This window comes from Acanthaster planci, linkage group LG01, assembly GCF_054643075.1.
Source record: "Acanthaster planci isolate LZ-2023a linkage group LG01, COTS_SCS, whole genome shotgun sequence".
NCBI classification, from domain to species: Eukaryota; Metazoa; Echinodermata; class Asteroidea; order Valvatida; family Acanthasteridae; genus Acanthaster; species Acanthaster planci.
This window is the reverse complement of record NC_141777.1, coordinates 8212585-8235385: the sequence shown is the minus strand read 5'-3', so window position 1 is coordinate 8235385 and position 22801 is coordinate 8212585. Positions and strand designations below refer to the sequence as shown.

At 42.1% G+C, this 22801-nt stretch overlaps 1 protein-coding gene across 2 annotated transcripts in view; it reads left to right on the top strand.

Moving 5' to 3' along the window:
- The window catches only part of aqr (aquarius intron-binding spliceosomal factor), a 66300-nt gene that overhangs the window by 20673 nt on the left and 22826 nt on the right, over positions 1 to 22801 (top strand). For both annotated transcript variants that reach the window (XM_087145554.1, XM_087145512.1), the window contains exons 3-28: positions 1579 to 1619; positions 2539 to 2620; positions 3279 to 3353; positions 3967 to 4107; positions 4801 to 4869; positions 5502 to 5602; positions 5980 to 6056; positions 6561 to 6625; positions 8337 to 8450; positions 9077 to 9190; positions 9803 to 9906; positions 10688 to 10790; positions 11649 to 11769; positions 12563 to 12655; positions 13277 to 13377; positions 14236 to 14362; positions 14825 to 14995; positions 15813 to 15979; positions 16369 to 16610; positions 17822 to 17959; positions 18284 to 18353; positions 19286 to 19396; positions 19891 to 20000; positions 21553 to 21688; positions 22031 to 22153; positions 22604 to 22651. In XM_087145554.1, coding sequence (XP_087001680.1) covers positions 1579 to 1619; positions 2539 to 2620; positions 3279 to 3353; positions 3967 to 4107; positions 4801 to 4869; positions 5502 to 5602; positions 5980 to 6056; positions 6561 to 6625; positions 8337 to 8450; positions 9077 to 9190; positions 9803 to 9906; positions 10688 to 10790; positions 11649 to 11769; positions 12563 to 12655; positions 13277 to 13377; positions 14236 to 14362; positions 14825 to 14995; positions 15813 to 15979; positions 16369 to 16610; positions 17822 to 17959; positions 18284 to 18353; positions 19286 to 19396; positions 19891 to 20000; positions 21553 to 21688; positions 22031 to 22153; positions 22604 to 22651 — 2844 coding nt within the window. The remainder of the gene's footprint in view (positions 1 to 1578; positions 1620 to 2538; positions 2621 to 3278; positions 3354 to 3966; positions 4108 to 4800; positions 4870 to 5501; positions 5603 to 5979; positions 6057 to 6560; positions 6626 to 8336; positions 8451 to 9076; positions 9191 to 9802; positions 9907 to 10687; positions 10791 to 11648; positions 11770 to 12562; positions 12656 to 13276; positions 13378 to 14235; positions 14363 to 14824; positions 14996 to 15812; positions 15980 to 16368; positions 16611 to 17821; positions 17960 to 18283; positions 18354 to 19285; positions 19397 to 19890; positions 20001 to 21552; positions 21689 to 22030; positions 22154 to 22603; positions 22652 to 22801) is intronic.

Sequence of the window (22801 nt, the reverse complement as noted above, 5' to 3'; positions counted from 1 at the left end):
GGGGAGATGCAGGTGGAGATGCAGGTGGTGATGCAGGCAGAGATGCAGGCAGAGATGCAGGTGGACATCCAGGCAGAGATGCAGGTGGAGATGCAGGTGGAGAGCCAGGTAGAATTGCAGGTGGAGCTGCAGGTGGAGATCCAGGCAGAGATGCAGGTGGAGATGCAGGTGGTGATGCAGGCAGAGATGCAGGCAGAGATGCAGGTGGACATCCAGGCAGAGATGCAGGTGGAGAGCCAGGTAGAATTGCAGGTGGAGCTGCAGGTGGAGATCCAGGCAGAGATGCAGGTGGAGATGCAGGTGGAGATGCAGGTATTGATGCAGGCAGAGATGCAGGCAGAGATGCAGGTGGAGAACCAGGTGGCGATCCAGGCAGAGATCCAGATGAAGATGCAGGCGGAGATCCATATGGAGAATTTAGCTGGAGAACCAGCAGGAGAACCAAGTGATTCACTAAGTGGTTCATACATACCGGACATGTACATGCCACCAGCTAATGAAGGAATAAATGCTAACTGAGATCCATTTCTTAGTTTCCTCAACCAAATCAATGCCTTTAATACCGTATACAAGCATTTACTCGCGATATTAGGCAAAGTTTTCCTATTGTCTTGGTTATTTCTCTCGGGCAATGTTATGCTTTAAGGTAACTGAACGTATTATTTTATATTCAATTCAAGAAATAAGTGTGAATACAAACTATATTTTGAGAGTATATTTTGTTTTGTAAGTATATTTTGAGATTGAAATATACAGTGTAATTGTATGTCTCTGAAGCATGGGACAACCTTTAACTACTTTTGGCAACTTTTACTCCACAGTCAACTTGTCCCCAGTGTGGTATTATTTTTGGCTGAGACTTCTACTTTTTGAATGATACAGTACCACAAACATAGTCAGAGTTGGACTCCACAGATGCTGATCTTTGCTGGATTCTGTTCATGAATGTTTTAAAATGTTTTTTACTGCATGGCTGCTTTTATTAAAACTCTGAGACAACCTTTCGGAGTGATGTTTGCCTTGGCGGCCGGCTAAGACACATGAACATGTCCATGGTATGTGGCCACGGTATGTGCACGATCACAGCGTGACCTCTTGAGGGCTCATTCATGCTCAACCTCCTTAGACTAGTTAAAGTTGCTACATGTATGTGTGTACAAAGTCTATTGGAATCATTCAAATACAGAGAGTATAGACATCACCCAGTGCTACATACCAAATTTGTCATGGCGAGTTTTAAATCCTCTGTTACTGGCTCTTCTGTGTTTTCAGCACTGAGAAAAGAATTTTAAATTAATAAAGGTACATGTACATGAACCGGTACATGAACAAATGATATCAGGTTTTCCATTTATTATAGGGCGACAGTACATTGTTCATACCTTGTCAGTTTTTCTACAGCGATGGGATATTCAAATATTTGAATAAAATTATGTAAAAATTCATGTAGATACAGTACTTCTGCAATATGGTGCTGGGGCCGTTTCTTTGTTATAATTCATTTATGGGATAGATGTTTAATTACTATTGGCACGTTTCTGGTTTTTGTTTTTCCCACAAAAAAAAAACCACTTGAAGGTGATTGAAGATGTCTACCAGAAAGAGCTCATCCAAAACAGGTAAGCTTATTGAATTAGGAAGCAGTAAACAAATGTACGTGTATGAAACATGAAGATCAACTAATACCAATTCTGCAGACTGACAAGACAGACTAGAGTTTCCTCATTCAGCAGGTTTAATCAAGTACTTTTGACAGAATTTAGCAGGATTTTACACACATTTCATTCTCCGCTTTTTAAATTTACTTATGTTGGGAATAAAGCCATATATGCCTTTCATTTTCGTGTAGAAGGATGTTTTTCTCCAACTGTGAGGGCATCTTAATAGATACATGAAACTCAGGTTTAGAATAAGATTAAGTTGTGTCTGGTCCTTGAAGTTTGTTGCCTCGACTTGAGGTTTTATGGGTAATTTTAGATTACTCGTGGCTCACATCGAGCCTTGCAAGGTGTCAAGCGTTGTGTCATCAGGCAAGACACTTTGTCAGTAATTTTGCTCACCATCCTGAAATTTTAATTTCATAGGGCCACAAGGGATGTAGTATTTCACTCTGCCCTTGGCTCCATAAAGGGGCAACAGTACCGGTAGGCCGAGACCACTGGAAGGGGCCTCACTGCTCTTTGGCCTGGTGTTAGCACATTGAAAGCCAACACTTGCCCGCATGCGCACATTGGGTTGTACATTCTCGGCTTCACAAATGTCCACTTGGCTCTCTGCCTTGAGCAGGTGACCTTGTTGGTTCAGAATAGCCAAGCTGCTGGGGTGTGTTCATTTTGTGAGAACTGACGTGACCGTAGCGCATGCATTCCATAGTTACTTGTGAACCAGCGAAGTGCAGTTTCCACTGTAGGAGCCTGCATTGCAAGGAATATTGCGCCCCATCTTGATCCAGCTTGGGGCTCGTAAAGAAGGGGAGGACCATCTCTTTGCTGATTCGGGTCTGATTTTTGATTGATTGTTTTTCGTCGCACCTGCCAGGTTTGCGATTCGCCGAGTCATGCTTCTTGAGTTCAGCCAATACTTGGAGAATTACCTCTGGCCCAACTACTCCCCGGACAAGGTTAGTGACCATCTAGACAAGCGCTATACATTACAGGCAGACATTCCTTCCATGGGGAAGTAGACTAGAGAAATTTCCTGAGTTTGTGGGGGGGGAAGATATCTTGTGCACTGATTCTCTGCAGTCATGGTTGGAACATCTAGATGGATGCCTCTGTCACTAAATGTCACATGAAAAGTGAAGATTTTCATTGCTGCTCATCTCTCTTGAAAAATTGAGATTCTACCCCGTACATTAAGAAGGGAAAGGAAAAGTGTCAGATTTGGAGGTCATAAATGACTGCTGTGATCAGGAATTTTATTCATTGGAAAAAGCAGGAAGAAAAATGTGCAGTGTTTGTGCAAGTGATTAATCCTTACCACTCTTCCAGATTTGAGATGGTTGCATCTGCTGTGGTGCAAAGCATTATGTTATTGAAGGTTTGGTACACCACAGTGTGCCATTTGACTGTGTATAAGCAACTGGAGGAAGCCTCACAGTCGTCCCTGGCTTACCTAGCCTGAGTAAGTCATGGATACTGTACTGCTGACACCAAATTAGTGCCAAGGTCTCATCTGTGATCAGGGAGGACTGAGGTCACAGTGACCTGCATGGGGTCAAGTGCAACACTTCAACCTGTACTTGAACACGTCCTTTTGTTTTGTGTTATCTTTCAAAGGCCAGTAAAACCCATGTCATCTCCATCCTGGTCATGATCAACGAGAAGTTCAGGGAGGGCGTTCAACCATGGGAGGTAATTTGCAGCGTTCGACAAATAATGGAAGGGGCAAACTGTTTCAGACTGGTGCTCCTATGTGTTGGTGCCAACCTTATGTACATACTTAGTAATTGACCTGTCACCAAGAGAACGTCTCGTATTGCAGATTGTGCAAACCTTGTATGGACTACGCCAGGTCTGGAAAACAGCTACAAGCATTTTGGGGTTAGGAATATCTGTAGCAAAGAGAACAGGAAAAAATCAAGGACACCATCTCCAAAAATCTATTGTAAAAAGAGTGTTCACAGTGCAAGAAAAACAGCTATTTTCACCAAGTTTTCTGAACTTCACCAAAAAACCCCAAGAAATATCCTCGTGAGGTGGGTAACGCAAACATGTACGCATGTGTGATTTTGTTTTGTAGGACCCTAAACACTAGTGGACAGTAGAGCCCTGATTTACCAAGAGTTCCTGATTGAAAGTAATGCACAGGTACAATACATGTGGAAGGCCTTCCAAAAACAGTTAATAAATGAAAGAGGAACAACAGGGGGTCCCAAGTTGCAGGCAGATACACACTTTGGTCATGGTTGGGGAACATTTGTGTCTGTCAACACTTCTCTTGTTTTGTTGCTGCCATTATCTGAAGGCATGCAAGGCTAAGCCAGAGCACTTTGCCGGGTTCTTCCGTCACGTCATGGAGCTCTGTCTCGAGGAGGATGCAGCCTTGGTGGGCATCAAAGAGCAGACCATTCTCATGGGCTTCCTGATCCACTGCTTCAATAGTCTGGTAAGAGCACCCGCGGCTGAGCCTGGCACTTTTTGACTTCCACTTCTGTTCCTCCCATTAGCATGCCTCATTGAATTAGCCTTATCCACAGACCTCAGTAGCCATTTCAGGCATTGCTTGCATGACTGTCCCGGTAGTCAGTTTGTTAAAAGCAGTACCTTCTGCAGATTTTTCAGAGCTCCTGGCAGCCATAGTGTTTGAACACAACATTATGACACGGTATAAAATTTTAAAAACCAAATACTGTAAAAATACCATCCAACAGAGGAAATCAATTCTTGGCATAATGACCAAGTTTTTGCTTCGTTTTAACTTGGCCTTTACAATGGCAGCTCTTCTGGATGGCTTGTATTGGTACAGTTTCAAATATTGCATATTCACCCCGCATACATGTAGTCTTACGGCTATCATTAGCAAAACCTCATGGAGGGAGCCACATGTGAAGCATAATAGTGAAGACAAGCTTGTCTGCTGAAGATCAAATAACACCTCAGAAGATCAAAGGTCCCCAAACATTACCATAACTGTGTGTTGGGTGATTTGTGTGCAGTGCACATGGTGTCCATTTTATTGTTGTTCATACATATACTCGAATGAGACTAACACCACTTCCACCCTCGGTTAATTGGTTTATGCTTCTTTCTGAGATCAGATATCAATGGCTGATTTTTCTCCATTTGAATGATTCTGCAGGAGGTTGATCTGATTAGGGAACAGGTCCAACGCCTTGTTTCTCTGCCCATGTGGGTCTGTCTGCTGCCAGTAAGTGCTGTATTTCTCTGCCTCGCAATGTTTAAGTGTAAAAGAACCGGGTTGGAGGGCAGAGTCCACCTCCCCTCATATTTTGTTCAATACTGTTGCAGCGTATTTTTCATGCCAAGCCCGTCAGAGTTTTTCCAGTGATGTCATAGATATACCCTTCTCGACAATGCCACTTTTCTAACACTGGTCCGCCAAACATGATAACTTTTCTGGTTGATACATGTATGTTCAATGCCTATGGGCCAATACATTTGAGGCCATCAACTATACCTGTACATGACTGTAGCAACAAAATCCTATGTTGTATGGAGTTGAAACCTCACAGATGTATTCATAATGAATGTCCTTATATGCCTATTACCAGGAGACCAGAAAAAAATTTTGAATTCCACCAAAATCCAATGCGAAGTTCACTAGATTTTGTTAGATTTGGGACTGTAGAATTCAGCCACCAGTTGAAGTTACATTAAATATTTGACATTTACAGAGAAGGAGCTGTTGCTGTCCAGGGTTGTTCTGTGACATCATTGATTGGTCAGCACGCTTGATAGATTTTTAATCTTCAAAGTCCCAAACGATTTTGGGTTATTTCAAAAGTTTCTTGATGCTCATCAACGCTTTTATTCTTTCAGGGACGACTTGAGAAAGAGCTGCAGGCATATCCTAAGTACAAAAAATTCTGGAATATTATCAAGAAGTCTGATGCTAAGGCTGATGAGAAAACAAAAGCAAAGTAAGAGGACAGTCTGCCTGAGTATTTGGAGATCATCCAACTTGAAAAAAAAAACAATGTTTAAAAGGAAAGGGGTTTGAGAAAAAGAGAAAACAGAAAATCTGGGAAAGTTCCATTATGGAAAGTTATGTCACACTGCTTGCTGAAATTTTTAATATTTTAAGATTTTTAAACTTCATTCATTGTTAGAATCAACTGCAGAAGTTTTGGCATTGAGTAAAAATTTAAAACAAAATCTGGCCTCTCCATAGTTCATCAGATGTTATTTCTCAACTAACAACAGTTGGCTGCTTGTCAATTTCTTCTCGTGCCAATTGTAAATCAATAACTGCTTCTTTTGAGTGCTGGGATGATGAATGTCTGTCGTGATTTTTCAGGAATGACTTTGAGAGGAAGTTCCTTTCACAGTTGATACAGCGGTTCTACAGGATTCTGGACTCAATTCCAGAAACAGGTACATTTGGAGAACCAGAAATTGTTTGCTGTTACCACCTCGGTCATGTATATAACCCTTAATGTCAACACCACGTCAGGGCCAAATGCCAATGTTCTACTTATAAAGCTGCTTATCTCTTCTTTGGCCCATCACACTACTGTAACAGTGCTTTAAAGGCTTATATTTGGTCTTTATGTAGTCTTTTAAATACTTCTTTAGTTGGAACACTGCAAACAATTTCAGTGATGACTGGAGTGATCACGGTGTGAACTAAAAGGAGGTTGCTTTTGTGGTCTTTGTGATATTTGGCTTTGATTTTCAGTCGTCTGGTGATGTTTTGAGGTGCTGCCTGAATGTATGGAGAAGGATATCTGTTGGGTTCATTCAAGTTCTAGCTTCTTCATGTTAAACTATCATAAAATATTCAAAAGAGGAGATTTAGAGAGGTTTAATGATAAGACTGATCATTAGAAGATGTGGATGCTGGGGGTTTGTTGAAGTTCCGATTCCTTTCATTTTCAGGCAGTGTTCAAGCCAGCACAGTCCACTATTGTGAGAGATTTGTGGAGCTCGCGGTAGATTTAGAGGTGAGAATGGAAATAGAATCTATATGCATAGCACAAATTATGCCTTTGCCAAAATGTGGCTGTTGTTTCTGGTGCGTGTTGTTATTGCAACAACAAATGTGATTTGTAACAAAAGTCTTGAAAAGGACGAACTCGCCCTTGCCTATTACCCAAGCACTCAAACAGGTGGAAATGAGTAATTTTAAAGTCACCAGAGCTATTCTTGAGTTACACCTGCCGGGGCAGTTATCAATGTTGATGATGCTGGGCCGGGATATATATCATTTTTTTCTGTTTTCGAAATTCTTTAAAAATTCGTTCATCAAATTCATTCAGCTTCATTTACTGGACACTTACAAACACATGAAGGACTGTCTGGTGTCCACTCTAGCCTGACAGACAAAATCTATTAATAGCTGAGTATTTCGGCCAGGCCTGCAGCCTTGTAAAAAGAGCCCAGATTGTGCAGTGTTATAACTTTCTTTTGTTCATGAACCTGGCTCAGTGCACTGCTGACCTCTTTTCAGTAGGGGCCAGATTAGCATGCAGCGGTGCCGTGTGGCTCAACGCTACGTTGTTGGGCGCTTTTGTCCCTGGTGGTAATCCACTCGCTCTAAATGCTCCAAACTGTGGTATACTGTTTCAAAACAAGGCTGGATTATCTCCACTTTTGAGAGTGAAAAAATGTCGGTAATGCTCAGCAGTCTGGTCTCTTGTTCCGAGTATGGTCTTTTGTTACAAAGCGCTGTTCCCTTTGTCCGCGTTCGGAGACCCCGGCCACGCATTCAAAGCATATGTGTCCAGATCCAGAATCCCCGTCAGGGAGTGATTAAAGAATCTGGCACCCTGGAAATATAAAGGAAATTTGAACATTTTTCACAGACATGATGTCCGTTTTCATCAGGCTGCCAAATTGAATGATATATCACCACAAACCGCTAAGCATGCAACTTGAGACGAACACACTTAAAAGAAAACAATGGCCTTATGACTCATTTTGCAGAGTGGATCATATACATGTATGCGCTTCTTATTAAAGATCATTGGTAATTCATCATTTCACTCTTTATAAAGATTTCTACTGACATCACAAGCCCGAGTTGAAGTCCTCCACGTCAGGCAAACTGAAAACAAAAGTTGTTAGGAGCATCCAATAGAAGACTGTTTTGAAGATGTCACATTACGGCTCTGCAATTGCAGCCTGGAGCATTTTTCACTTGAATTTGTCCGCCGGGCTTGTAGTATTTCGAGGCCTGGTCGGACAGTGAAAGTGACTTCAAATTGCTTTTACATCGACAATGTTGATCAACAAATGTGGATCATATGATAAAGTTAAAGTGTCCCAGTTTGAACCAGGGTAATGTCCTGATAAATTTCAGGCAGATGGCCGTGGTCATTTGCTGAGAATGACACCTAATTTACTTTAGCCATTTTTCTCTCTGTTATCATGCTACAAAATCCCTATTACAACCCCATAGGTTAAGAAGCTGGGGGAACGAGGGCCATATTATGACATCATCAAATGGTTAGATTTGTTTGCCGCCCTCATCGATGCATTTTTTTACTCTGAGCATTCTTGTGCAGGAAATGAACCCACAAAACCTTTTTTCCATAAAAGCGAAAAGTGATTGATCTTTAATGTCAGAGGAGAGCAAAGCCTAGTTATAACAACTCACTAGATAGGCATGGCGTGCTAACGAGAGATTTCTTGTGACCATCACCGTCACACTAGGCACAGCTTCCCACCAGACGCTTTCTCAATGTTGTCTTGGATGACAGCCACGTGGTGGTACGGTGTCGCCTCTCCAAGCTGGCCTTGCGGAAGGAGGGTAAACTCTTCAACCAGGTACACCTCTCGAAATACGTTTCATGTAAATAAAATCCATGAATGAAGTGCATTTTTTCTTAGCGAACGATATTTTGATTTGGCAAGTTATAAGTTTGCAACATTTCACAGGAGTTGTGTGTTAAATTGAGGGTTTTGCTAGTTTCGTGCTATGAATCTTCCTCACAACATGTAATCCACCCTCACTCAGCTGGACCTGTCATAATACTCCAACATCTGCTATAAGAGAATAAGGGTCAAAAGAGAATAAGGGTCAAAAGAGAATAAGGGTCAAATGGAATAAGGGTCAAAAGAGAATAAGGGTCAAAAGAGAATAAGGGTCAAATGGATTAAGGGTCAAAAGAAAATAAGGGTCAAAAGAGAATAAGGGTCAAAAGACAAGGGTCAAAAGACAATAAGGGTCAAAAGACAATAAGGGTCAAAAGAGGATTTTCTGACTTACTAGTGGTAAGGTCATTACCTCCACCAGCTTAATAGTAGGTTTAGTGTACGGGGGGAGGGGAGGAGGGAAAGGATTGGGGGGGGGCTGGATGTCTGGCTGTCAGGATTGAGTTGTTGGTCACCTGTTATCCCCTACGGCGGGGAAAACACTCAAATTGCAACTGCATTCGTTCTTTTCTGCAAAGCTTCTGGACATGCTTGCCTTCTACACCGGTTTTGAGATCTCCGATTCCACTGGCACCGCTCTTACTGACCACCAGATGACTGACCTTCATTACGATAAGATGAGCTCCTTGCAGGTAAGACAATACCAATGTGCCATGTCTATTTTCGGGGTATGCCAGCACCCCCCTCACAGAGTGCTTTGAAGGATGATGTTTCCAATCAGAAATCCCCCAATGGAGTTTCCTCTGAAACATGACAAGGTGGGCATCAGGTCGGCGTAGTGCTCCTTTCCTTGCATGGGATTCCCGGCTTGGTCCACATGTGGATTGGGGCTCCAGTCTCAACCTGATTTCATATGTTTTACCTAGAACATTCTTCAGGGGTCTTCCTTCCACCTGTCATGACTGTGACTGCTTTCCACTCACCTACAGTGCCTGTAGCACTTTCAAAGAATCTGAGGTTTCATCACCAGAATGTTTAATAAGGATGTGATTTCTATGGAACTTCCATATTTCAGGATTTTTGACCCGGAAATTGTGGACTTTTTGTAGAGTTTTGTAATGGTTGCCTTTTGCTATGTTTTACCACAGTGGACTCGCCCAAAAAACAAAGTTCTTTTTCATGCCTTGTTTGCAGTATTTGTTGAAACCCCCCCAAGTCACCTTGCTTTATCATTGACTTTTCCTTCTCCCCTAATTGCAACCGTGCAAGATTCAACCTTTGGGAACATTATTTTCTCTCAACAGAGGGCAGCGTTCAAGTTGTTTGAGGACCTTCGGAGGTTCTCTCTGTCCAACGTGGCCAGCGTGGACACCCGGAAGGCTCTGTCTAGTCATTTTGAGAAGCTCACGTAAGTATAGTTTTATTTTATTTGATTACTATTCATGAGGCTTGTAATCCACAGCCACAAGACCAAAGTGTGAAAGATGCAGCTAAAACTTGTCCACACCGAAGGCTTTTAAAGTTCCTTGGGTAGCCACCAGACTATGGGTGTTTAATCACAGAGCACAACCAGGGATTGGAGATGTTGACTTGTTGAGAGGGAAGACAGAAACCCCCCAAAAACCCTTGTGGCACAGGAGAGACCCAGGGAACCACTCTACTCCATCCAGCCCATGCTGGGAATTGAACCTGAGCCACAATAATTAAAGGCAACTGCTTGAACACACTAGTCATCCGTGCCACTTGCAAGGTGCATGCCCAACAGTTTGATAGTACTTCTTTTTATCCACTGGAATGAGAAAGGAGGAGATATAACAACCCAACAACGTCGTAGGAGCTACAACATTGTAGTCAGTACCTATATGTTTTATGCACGACTCTCAGCAAACCCATTGGGCACCTCAGGAATCTAGTCATAATTGGGTCATTCCGTGAGGTTGGGGCACCGTTTGTGATGGTATCAATTGATACATGGGTTCCGTAAAAATGAAGTTATTTGTTATACATCTTGCAAGGCTGAATACAGAGGTGTGTGTTATTTTTACAGAGTAAATGACCTACTCTGCCATTCATGAGTTTTGGATGTATCAAGGACGCCGTCACAAATTGTGCCCCAACCTCATGGAATGACCCATTTCAGTAGTCAACACCTGTAGTTTCCACCAATCCATTCTACTCTTTCTTTATAGTACCAGTCAGCTGCACCAGTTTGCTGCTCATCTTCACCTCCTACCCCCGCTCCCAGAAGGCACCGAGACAGTGTATGAGAAGGAGTTCCTTCTAGAGCTAATGGTAAGCTGTTCACTTGTTCCTGATGTAATATTCATGAACATTCAAGGGACATATGCCTTGAGGTGTTGCCGTGCCCCATCTCACAGCATTTTAGCACGGTTGTTTTGTTAATGTTTTGCTTCCCTGGCTCAGTAAACAGGGCCAAAATCATCAAAATGAAGTGACAGGTGTTCAGTTACACATTACATATTCAACAAGGGGATTGTTGGCATTGCAAGTCCAGTACCGATTAAGTAAGTGTTGAAAGACAGGGTACCAAACGTCTGAAGGAACTTTTAAAAAACATGGTGACTGCCACAAAAAAATCAAGTTAACTTAATACTGTCCTTACCAAACTGGCATACCTGGTATTCCTAAGAATAGTAGCATTCACCAGTAACAGTATGTGGGTGTGGCCTCTGACAGTACATGCATTGCCCTAACGTGCCCAGGATTTGTAACAGTGCCAATCCCACTGTGTTTTTAGTGATTTTGCACTGATTATTATCTACCACTTGGCCGTTTCCATGCCTTGCTGAGGTTTAAGCAGTGGTGGAAATAACCTAGGTACTAATGACACAAGTTCTCTCTGCTCCTAGACATATTTGATTCGCAAAGCGACTTACGGTCGACATGATGGATGAAACATGTATTATGTCACGCAATTAACATGAAAGGTTGCACAAGCTTCATTTTGGTGCAGACAGCACCTCTTGAAAACTTGACCCCTGACCTTTCTGGACCTTGAAATTCAAGCAGTTAAGACAAAAAAGTGGCCAGAGTGCTTGGTATCGGCGGCAAACTTCCGCCCTCACGTACTGTCTCAGAAGTGTTTAGTCCTGAGATTTCCACGACTGAATCTTCAACCATTGTCTTTAGGTGTCGAGGCATGAGCGCCGACAATCTCAGATACAAGTCCTAAATGAGACTCCACTCTACCCAACGGAGGAGGTGTTATGGGACGAGAATGTGGTCCCCACTGAGTATTTCTCAGGAGAAGGTAAGCTCTTTTCTATCTGAACGATGTTTTCATCTTCTTTTTAAGTTGATATCAAAGGACAGGGATTCCTTGTCTAATTCTGAAATATCTCAGCACCCTAAAACACCCAGCTCACCGGGCCTTGATACTGATTCTTCAAAGGGGCTCTCCAAATAATCAATAAAAATTTTAGTCCAACAACCATAATGACTCTGAATACGGTGCATCCCAAATTCAGAATCTGTTTCTTTTTAAGTGTTTCAGTGTTGGAGGTCTCAACTTTCATTTAAGTGGGCCAATATCATGATGATAGTGTAGTTTTTAAAGTACTGAGTCCCTGTTAACGAGTTTGTTAATAAAGTCTTGGATGTGGAAGGCTGGTGAAGATTCTTAATGGCACCAGGGCTTGAACAGACAAACATTGGCATTGACGGCAAATTGATGCGGCCATAAGCTTATATTAACACATTTTTCAGTGACGAATTGGATAGTAAGCAAAAGCAGTAAATTATAATTACATGTACTTTAATACACAACAGCTTTTCATAGATGTTTGAAGTAGTAGTGAAAACTTCACTATGCTCTGTTAGAGGACTAGAGTAGGAAATAACCCAAGACCTGCATGTCATATTGAAATAGAATGAATAAATTTGACATGTAGAGTTGAAATGAAGAGCAGATGCCCAGAATTGAGGTTAAATTCTACCCCCGTGGTAATACTTTGATTGATTTGTAAATTTTCTCCTCACATTATGGCCCAGGATACCAATGATTCATTCTGTCTCTGTGCATGTGTTTGGCTCCCCCTTCCCAGGTTGTCTGGCCCTACCCAAGCTGAACCTGCAGATGCTGACCCTCCATGACTATCTGCTCAGAAACTTCAACCTCTTCAGATTGGAATCAATGTGTAAGTAGTAGTTTTCTGTCCTCCCCGCTCTGTCAAAGGCTTTGCAAAGACATCCACTGCACACTGAGAGGCTCCGGGTAGGGATGTGGATGTACATGTAGGTGCCTGAGTCAGGACAGATCGGAGCAAGGTCACGGTGTAAACTCAGTGTTCTGGGCTCCAGCTGTCAGTGACCGCTGTTGTCAGATGGTGAATAATTACCATGTTTGGTTTAACCCTGAGCAGTTGTTTGAGAAATCCCTGATTGATTTTTATTAATCAATTTGCACAAGGTAAGAGATCAAGATGTGAAATCACCGTACAACCAAATTTAGTATTATAATTTACAGTGACCTCTGTTGCCAGATGGTGAATAATTACCATGTTTGGTTTTAACCCTGAGCAGTTGTTTGAGAAATCCCTGATTGATTTTTATTAATCAATTTGCAAAAGGTAAGAGATCAAGATGTGAAATCACCGTACAACCAAATGTAGAATAATAATTTACATTTTCCTGAGGTCTTAGAGATATATGAACTTGGTCTTGAAGAAACAGTGTTTTGGATTGTCAATAAATTATGACCCCAAATTATTCCTGTATTCCATCCTTGTTTAAATATGTCCTTTTTTTTCAAACTTTAGATGAAATTCGGCAGGACCTTGAGGATGCGATCTTGCGTATGAAGCCCTGGATTGCTGAAAATGGGGAAACCTTCTTTGGCGGCTGGGCTCGCATGGCACAGGTGAGACACATGAATTCCTTTAGTCAATTGCCAAACAGCACAAATCCAGAAATGCTCACTTAAAGCTACAGTACACATATACAAAGGGTCCTTCAAATATTGCATGGGCAATATACAATACATTGCAAATGAATGTTGACTTTGTGAATCTGTCTGGGAAATTTGGTGAAAAGAATTCACTTTCACATTATTTTCACAAGTTGAGAAAATGATTTCCCACTCGTGGGAAAATCTGTGAAAATCTTTTCCCACTGGTGAACAAAGGTGTAAATAAATTGTCCAACTTGTGAAACAAGTTGTGAATTTCTTTTTCTCACAGAGGGGAAGAGAGTGTGAACATTTTTCTCTTTGAGAGGAAATTTTTCCACAATTTGTGAAATGAATATTCATTTTCCTGGATAGAAATATGTGTGAACATTATTCCCCTTTTTGGGGTTAACTTTCAATGGACCATATTCGCGGGGGACCCAGTGTCAGTCAGATTCCCCAAAATAGTGTACTTATTTGAAAAAGTTAAATCTAAAGAACGACACTATTATTTGATTTCATTCTGACCCCCCAAATCACCTGGTACCATCCTGTGAAGGGTTTCAAATGTATACAGTATGTTCAGGAACATGACTGAAATTAGGTACCCCGCGATTACAGTCTATTGCAATGTAATCTATGTTATCACGCATTAGCTTTACACCTGGACCTCATTGGGGCTCTCTATCCAGTCCAATATGTGCTCTATCATAATTTTTTATCAACACTTTTTAAAAATACATGCATTAGAATTGGGTCAAAGTGACTGCAGCCAAAGATAAGCTTGTGATTAATCATCATCTTATATTTTACTACTTTTTACCTATGCAGCCAATTGCAGCCTTCTCTGTTGTGGAAGTCGCCAAGCCCAACATTGGTGAGAACCACCCGGCCAGTGTGCGCGCTGACGTGACCATCACGCTCAATCTCCGGCAACAGATCAAGCAGGAATGGGAAGGTACATTGAACAGTCAGACATTACCTCCGGGGTCAAGCTCTACCACAAAAATTGATACTTTTCTATGGGCTGCAGTGGATTGCAAAAAAAAGGCTGCTTACTTGTCTTTATTGTGATGGTTGGGCATTTACAGTGCTGTAAAAAGTAAATGTGATTAGCTCCATGCAAAGGTGAAAAATTCACCAAGGCAATGTTTGCATTTGTTAAAAGAGCTTATGATATGAGCTGTGATTCGCTGTGATATGGGGTATTCACCAGTTTTCTGTTATGTTAATGAAGCGTTAAATGTTGTAAACGTATTTGTCGTTGGCCTCTGTATAATCCAATAAAATTATACAAAATGACTTGAAATTCAACTAAAGTATGCAGTGTGCTTTTGATGTGTGAGTTTGTAATTTGTAACCAGGAACTGAAAACAATGTACATGTATGTGTTCTTTGTTGGGTACGCATTCGTATGCAGCTCTTCGCAAGCACGATGTAGCCTTCCTCATCAGCGTCAGGCCCACCAAGAAAATCGGCACCAAGTTTAACTTGAGAGAGGAGCACTTCATCGAGGCGGTCGGCCTAGTTCATGTGCGGGGCTGTGAGGTGGAAGGAATGCTGAATGAAGAAGGCCGAGTTATCGAAGATGGTAAGAATGGGGGAGGGACACATTCTATGAAAACTCTTCAGATTCTGAAAATTTCCATTTTTAGATGGAGCTCTAAAACCGTGTAGCCAGTTCTTTCAAATATCACTTTGGGTCAATTTTGTAAAACTACTTATAGTTACACTGCGCCGTGAAGATGTTTGCTGAGCAAAAGGTTGATTACTGGCCAAAATGTCAGGCATAGTATATTTATTTTTGACGTGGGTCTCTGCTAAGTTTTGCTCAGCCTGTAAGTTTGCTAAGTGCAGTTTTCCCGCATAGCAGCAGGTTTGGACAGATTCTACAGAATCATTATTTTCACTTGGGATTGGATATGGTCGGAAAGTTTTGGTACAAGGAATGCATCAGTTTTTCCTAATCAGCAGAGGATTTCGGAAGAACAAAGATATTCTACTGAATCTCAAAATGTGGAGGGCCTGACGTTTCGATCCTAGCAGACTCTTTCGCAAAGGCAAAATGGAAAAGGCAAAATATTCTATTGAAATTAAAACCACACAGAGTTTGGGTTGAGGTAGTCTGAGTCAGTTGATTGTTTTAATGAATTAAGTTGTTTTGCAGTTAACATTTCAACATATCCAACATTGTTATGGTCGAGACCATCAAAACATTCCTGCAAGTCCATCACAAGTCATCTGGTCATGAACCAAGTCACAGGTTTTTTCTAAAGACACTCCATTTTCGCTGTTCACCCAGCCATGTAGATCTGGTCTTGGGATGGGACTTGAGAAAGGACTAGTGAAAGGATGTGAAGGATTTGACTGCACCTCGATATTCAAATCAACATAATCTCCTTCCTTAGGTCCTGAGCCCAGGCCAGAGTTACCTGGTTCCCAGCGTACCTACCGCGTGTGGTTGGATCCCAATCAGTACCAGCAGGACATGGCCGGTACTGCTGCAGGCGGGGAGGATGTGTACGAGTCGTTCAACATCATCATGAGAAGGAAGCCAAAAGAGAACAATTTCAAGGTCAGTTGGAAAAAAAATTTCCTTCCCCGAATCCCCCATTCCCATCTACTTTGCTCATTTTGAAATGAAATCCAGATCTTGATTTTTCTCATTCTGTATGTGTTGATGTGACAGTCTACGACGTGTGGCTGCTTTACCTACCCACTCGAAATGGAAAATTCTACCCTCAAAGAATGGATTCATTCATGCCTTGATCAGCTAACTTGTCACAAATATTGAGGATACTTTTGCAACCTTGAGTCGGTTTAGAGTCGTCGTACAGCTTCAGGCCGTCAAGAACCCAGCATTAACATTTTGTTTTTCCATCAGCATGTGATGACCTTGTATGCAAAGTATCGTTCTTTTCACAAGCCATTTCTTTTTGCACGTCCTGCATTACGGGATTACAGGCTGTTCTGGAAACCATTCGTAACCTGATGAACACGGACTGCGTCGTCCCTGACTGGCTGCATGACATCATCCTGGGCTATGGTGACCCCGGGGCCGCCCACTACTCCCAGATGGAGCACCGCACCCCGACGCTGGACTGGAATGACACCTTCCTCAGCTTGGACCACCTCAGGGCCAGCTTCCCCGACCACGACGTCAAGGTCACCACAGAGGACCCTGCCAAGCAGAAACCACCGTTTAGGTATGGACAAATCCAGCGATGTTTGACTGGACATGGCTCATGAGCCCCCATGCTAGACAGCATTTTCTGGGGTTTTGTGTGGAGTGACTTTCATGGGACAGTGGCTGCGTACATGGTTAACCCCTTCATACCAGGAGCCATCCACAGTGGCGGCTTTGTGTGAGGATTAGTGCATACCACACATACATTCTATTCATTATGCACCTACTGTTTCAATGTGGGCTGGGTGCTGGACAGAGCTTTGCATACTGGGCATACCACAGCCCAGCAGTCACGGACAAAAGAATCCCAGCGTGAAGGGGTGAATCACAATATTTGGTCATTCTGTAAATTTGGGGTCCAATTTTTGTCGGGTCCCTGTTATATCTGACGTATGATTTGTACACTTAAAACGCATTCTTTAATTTCCAAAAGTGGTTCAGTAATATGAAAATTCTACGGTACTAAACAGAAGTTTGAAGTCAACTTCATTTCGCAGGTCTGTTGTAAGAGAAACACAAAAATGTCACACTTTTGGACCCCAAATTTCTAGAATCACCCAGTGTCTCTTCACTGATGGGGCCATTGCAAATGACCCGTGAGAGCGTTTCCATGGTCACAGGATTCAACTGTAGGAAAAAACAAATTAATTGAACCCTAACTCCCTGCGATGTGTGTGTAATCATTTTGAGATTGGAATCCTTAGTGGTGTTAGCGCTAGTTGAGTGTGACAAAGAAAATGCCAGAAGAAATGACTGGTTATAATGGCTCGGCTGAAAGGATTGTTAACAGTTCATAAGTTAGTTTTGAATTTTACAGATGAATAAAATATTTACTATTGATAGCCTTCTGCTGACCTTGAAAGTAAAGTTTATTCCACAGTGATGCCAAAGAAGAACCCAACTTTGTGATCTAATGCACTTAGAATTTTATCAGATTTCCTGTAGTTGTGGCAGTATTGTTGGGGGGCTTGTGTGAAGTTGGACTGCTGAACAGGACCGAGCAATGGAATGAAAATGTTCACTAACGTCATTCTTGTCAATGCAATCAGGCATAAAACATGTCCAGCCACTGATTCTTGAGCCAACTCTGCTTAACTTGATATACATGTAAATATTTTGGAGATCCATTGCAGTGGTGAGATACTTCTTCATTCTTGTCTGCATTGTCATCGAAATGAGCAGCAGCACTTTGTAAAATCAGCCCTGTTGCTTTTTGCCTTCTTAATTCAGGATTACCTTCCCGGTCACTTCTGGTGGAGGAAAGAAACGTAAACAACCGGGCGATGATGACACGGAGCAGAAACAATTGGTTGTCGAGCCTCATGTTATTCCCAACAGAGGCCCCTATCCTTACAACCAGCCTAAAAGGTACATTTGACGTTGTAATATTGAGTCTGATATTTTTATTTCTTGTTATCATTATAACCAGTCTTTGTTTTCAAAACAGTAATTCCCCCCCCCCAATCTAGGGCCAAGTTCAAAGAATTGGCTTTACAAAAACTAGCCAAAATATCGTATGATGCATTCTGTGTTTGATTGCTCAATTTGATAGGATTTGTTTGTTGCTTGGCTTCTCCATGACATTCAGGCAGTGTGAAGGGACTTCCCCTTTATAACTTTTATACATGAAATGCCTGGCTGGGTTTGGCTTGAGAGTCACATTTGGAAATTCTTTTTTGTCTGTCTGTTTAGGAATGCCATTCCCTTCACACCTACGCAGATTGAAGCCATCAAAGCTGGCATGCAACCAGGCCTGACCATGGTAGGTTGACTTTCATCATTTGGCCTGGTCTTTACGGGCGATATTGGTGAAACTCAAGCTGGTGTTGTCATCGAGATCTCTTGAAACCATCCCGAGACTTCACAAAACCATCCAAGGATCTCCAGTCTGAATTCAAGTAACAAGCTATATATTCAAATGAATTGCAACCAAAGCAGTCCTTTGTCATTGTTCAACATGTCACTTGTGACCGGTCTTGTGATAACCTCAGCAACAGTAAAACCGACGCAGGCTTGGTTAACTCCACAAAGTGTTGTGCCAAACATGTTCTTCCAAGACCAGATGAAAATAGGCAAGTGCGTGTGGTGGGATAAGTTAGGCACATGTTACTGAATGATTTAAAGGAAGAACAGAAATACTGATGTGGCTGAATCCCACAAAATTAATCTCAAGGTCATATTGTCAGTATTAGAAAGACCTGATTGAACTTTTTGATGCGTTACTCAATTTGGCATCCTGAACATTGTGTGGATAAAAATTTTGAGGGTTCCTACATTTTTCAAATTCTATAAACCCCTTAATTTACAACTGGCAGTTGGGACGTGCGTGAGGGCCCCTTTTGCTTCATTGGGTTACAGTTGTCTGTGTAGTGCCATTTGTGTTAGTGTGATTAACTGTCTCCCACAAATTGAATGGGTACTCCATGTACACTGGGGAACCTGAGTATTGTAGGAACTGATGGGTTTTAAATGCCATTGCATCCTTATTTCCAGGTGAAGCATCCTGATAAATTTAAACTTGAATGCTAGGAAAAGGAGTGTATGCGCTGCTCAGGAATTTGTGCTCTGAATGTCGTTTGGAGGGAAGTTTCCACAGGTTGTCCCCGAAAGACTTTCGTCCCATTTTCTTTGTCATTCTGTGACAGTTTTGATTCATATCTTGCATTCTGTTGTGTCTGCTTTCCTCTTCCCAAGGTTGTTGGTCCACCGGGAACAGGCAAGACTGACGTGGCCGTCCAGATCATTTCCAACATTTACCATAACTTTCCTTCACAAAGGACGTTGATTGTCACACACTCCAACCAGGTACGGCCCACTGCCACCAGTTGTGATAACCAGATACCCACAACGTAACAGTCAATTCATTAACCACTTACTGACTTTTGGTTGAAAATCTTGATATGCTAAAAAGGCAAGATATAGTGCCTAGGTTCTGATATTCAGCCAAACGCCACAAATGCTGATTTCCAAGAGTCATTTGAACAGTATTTATCGTACTTTATTTCTTACCGCATCCTGATTTTTTTCAACACTCCGGAGTATGCCCTCAGAATATTTGCTATTACAAAAGGCCATGCATAGTGGCTAAATTACAGTTCAAAACACAGCTCACCTCCACAGACGTTGTAGACTTTATGTGCGTGTTCAAAACAAACAGGGGATCAGCAGTTTTAGATCTTTGGAGGTGAGTTGAGGTACGCTCGACGTCTTGACCCATCAGCCGGCAGAGAGGAAACACTCGCTGTCCCAGTGTCCCAAGGAGTACATTATTTGTGGATGCATCTGTTTTTCTCATATAGGCCCTGAATCAGTTGTTTGAAAAGATCATGGCGTTGGACATCGATGAGCGACACTTGCTACGTCTTGGCCATGGGGAGGAAGCTTTGGAAACAGAGAAGGACTTTAGCAGGTGAGATCAGTTTTTCACTAAACCATGGAATTCTGAATAATAATGCACAGCATACCTGAATGACTCAAAGCAGCACTGTTCCGCACAGTGCAGAGGTCTTGCGTAATAGTCAGTCCATAGTCAATAAAATGATAATGGGCATCCTTCATCATCTACATGTGAAAACTGATAAGTTCATCCTGTCTCAGGTGTAGAGGGTTACAGAAATACCTTGCAAGGATTTCTCTTCATCAAGCTTTCATCGAGCTCTCCCACACCCAAGACCCCCAGATCGACTGGAGCAACACCAAACTCATCATCCGCATTGAACATTGGTAGCCTTGTCGCATGAGAGAAGCCATCGAAATCCTCAAGCACGGCACGGCACCGCAAGACATTGGTTTCACCATCAGCGACATCTGGCATCCCAGCCTCTCATCCCAGTCTGATGGGTCTGCATACACTAGGACATGTTCCCAGTCTTTGGATCTCCAATACCCTTGACAACCTTCCCCCACGCTTCCCTCCTCCAGACTGACTCACTTTGCAAACCTGCCAGCATCCCTTGTTCTGCTTGAGTGCTTTGGGTTGAATCCGGAGTTAGCATCCTCTTCACACCTCACGACCTCCAGACACAATATAAGCATCTTCAGCATCGGAACCTTTGACAACGGACAAGCGTTGAGTACCCTCTGGTTCTTTTCAGAACCACACATACTCACAAAGAGAAATCCTTGCATGGTGCTACCGCAAACCTCTACAAACTTGCTACCCTCACCATGAAAAGCTTCAAAGCGCATTCATCCAGTGTCCCTCAGTGCATCTTGAACCTTGCTCGAGTCTCCTCTCACACCATTAGCGCCTACTTTCAAACAATTCAGTCAGCAGAAAAAAATTTTGAAAAATCCTTGTTGATGTACACAGTGATGAGACCTCTTGGGACCAGCACAAGACCCCACTAGATCATGACAAGACCTGTTACGAGACCTCCAAGCTCAAGTTACACATTATTCAAACAAGGAGGAGTCTTGCTTCTGGTCTCTTAATAGTTACGACTACAGCACTGAACACTACATGCATTTGCTTCCAGTTATGGACTCAAGTGGTCTCAGGTCTATTTTAGGTTTTGCTGTGATTACTATGGACTTGGACAACGACTTTACCACTCCACTGCTGTACAGTGGATGTGTCTTTTCCTCTGACGTCCCAACTAACAGTAAAGGCTGCTGTCTGCTTTTTAGCTTACAGTTGGGCAATTGGAATAACCAATCTTTCCAGGTAGTTCTTTTCAAACTGCCCAGAACGTACTGTTTGGTCAACTGATCAAAAGTCAGCATTTTAGTACATAAGGTTTCATTTATAATCTGGCCATATACATTTTGTAAATTCCAAGTTCAAAGTGAAGGAAAAAATAACAGAACATGAACTCACAAACCTCTCAAGGAAAAGCAAAACTCATGTGGTTGATCACTAGATCTGCCTGGTCAGCCAGTCAAGTTTGTGAAGAGTTAAATGTTCTTTTCCTGTCATTTAAAGATTGAATTCATTAGTAATGAAATGTATAAATCTACAGATATGGCCGCGTGAACTATGTCTTAGCACTTCGCTTGGAGTTACTCAAAGAGGTGGAGAGACTACAAAGAAGTCTAGGTGTCATTGGAGATGTTTCTTATACATGTGAGACTGCAGGCCACTTCTTCTTGTACCAGGTACTAGAACCTGTCTTTGAAAATGCAATTTTTTTAAAGAAAACATTCTCATATTGTTTTGCTCCTTCATTTTTATGAAAGACCCTAAGTTGTATCAGGTTTGTCAGCACTGAAAATGTTTTGCTCAGCTCTGGTTTTAGCAGAATTTCCAATGAAGTTTTTGGGCTTTAATTTTGTAGGAATAGATTGAAGTTCCAGATTCTTTGGATGGGTTGCCTTTTGTGGCTATGACAGTTAGTTTTGTGATGTCAGAATGTCTTTGGGGGAAACTCTGGTCACCTCTTAGGGCAGAGGTTGGAAACGCTAAGACACTGATTTTTGTGTGATTGGCTTCATCCCCAGGTGGTTGCCAGATGGGAGAAGTTCTTGAGTAAGGTGAAGCCGAGCGCGGGAGGCAAGACTGGGAGTACCGAAGCCATCCAGGAACACTTTCCCTTCCACAAGTACTTTGAGAATGCTCCTCAGGTAGGCAACAAATGCTCAGTCCTCTCAAAAGATGTTTGTCTCCAGGAATATCAACATGGAGGGACTGCTGATATTTTTTGTGTACATATTTACATTCTACGCTAATGATTGAGCAGCGTAGAGGACAGTCATGTACTTTGGTTCAACCAGCACAGATTTTCCAATTTCTGGCAAACTTATTGCTATGGTAAAATGGGAAAAAATGCACATTTGATTTGGGAAAACCAAACAGTCTTATTCTGTGAGGTAAAAAATTATGCATTCTGGGTTAATGAAATTTCCTTTGCTGGAAAGGCCCCATAGAATGTATTACCTTTCAGCAACGACCATCTTGTGCTGGCTCGTTGATTTAAAGGAAGATGTGTCCAGAGTTTACTGGAGAAACTCTCCATCAGCAATGCAATCCACTCAATAAGAAATTAAAATGAATTGAAACTTTTTTTACAACAGCCAGTCTTCAGGGGACGGACATTTGAAGAGGACATGGACATAGCAGAGGTAAGACAAGTGATTTTCAACTTTGATGAAATATCTGAAGCTGTGATCAGTATCAGTGCTGTGATTTCAAGGGTTATGGCTGATTGATGTATTGACTTTAGATTCATTTCCAAATCAGTCTACCAGAGTGTGAAATGGGAATGATGATAG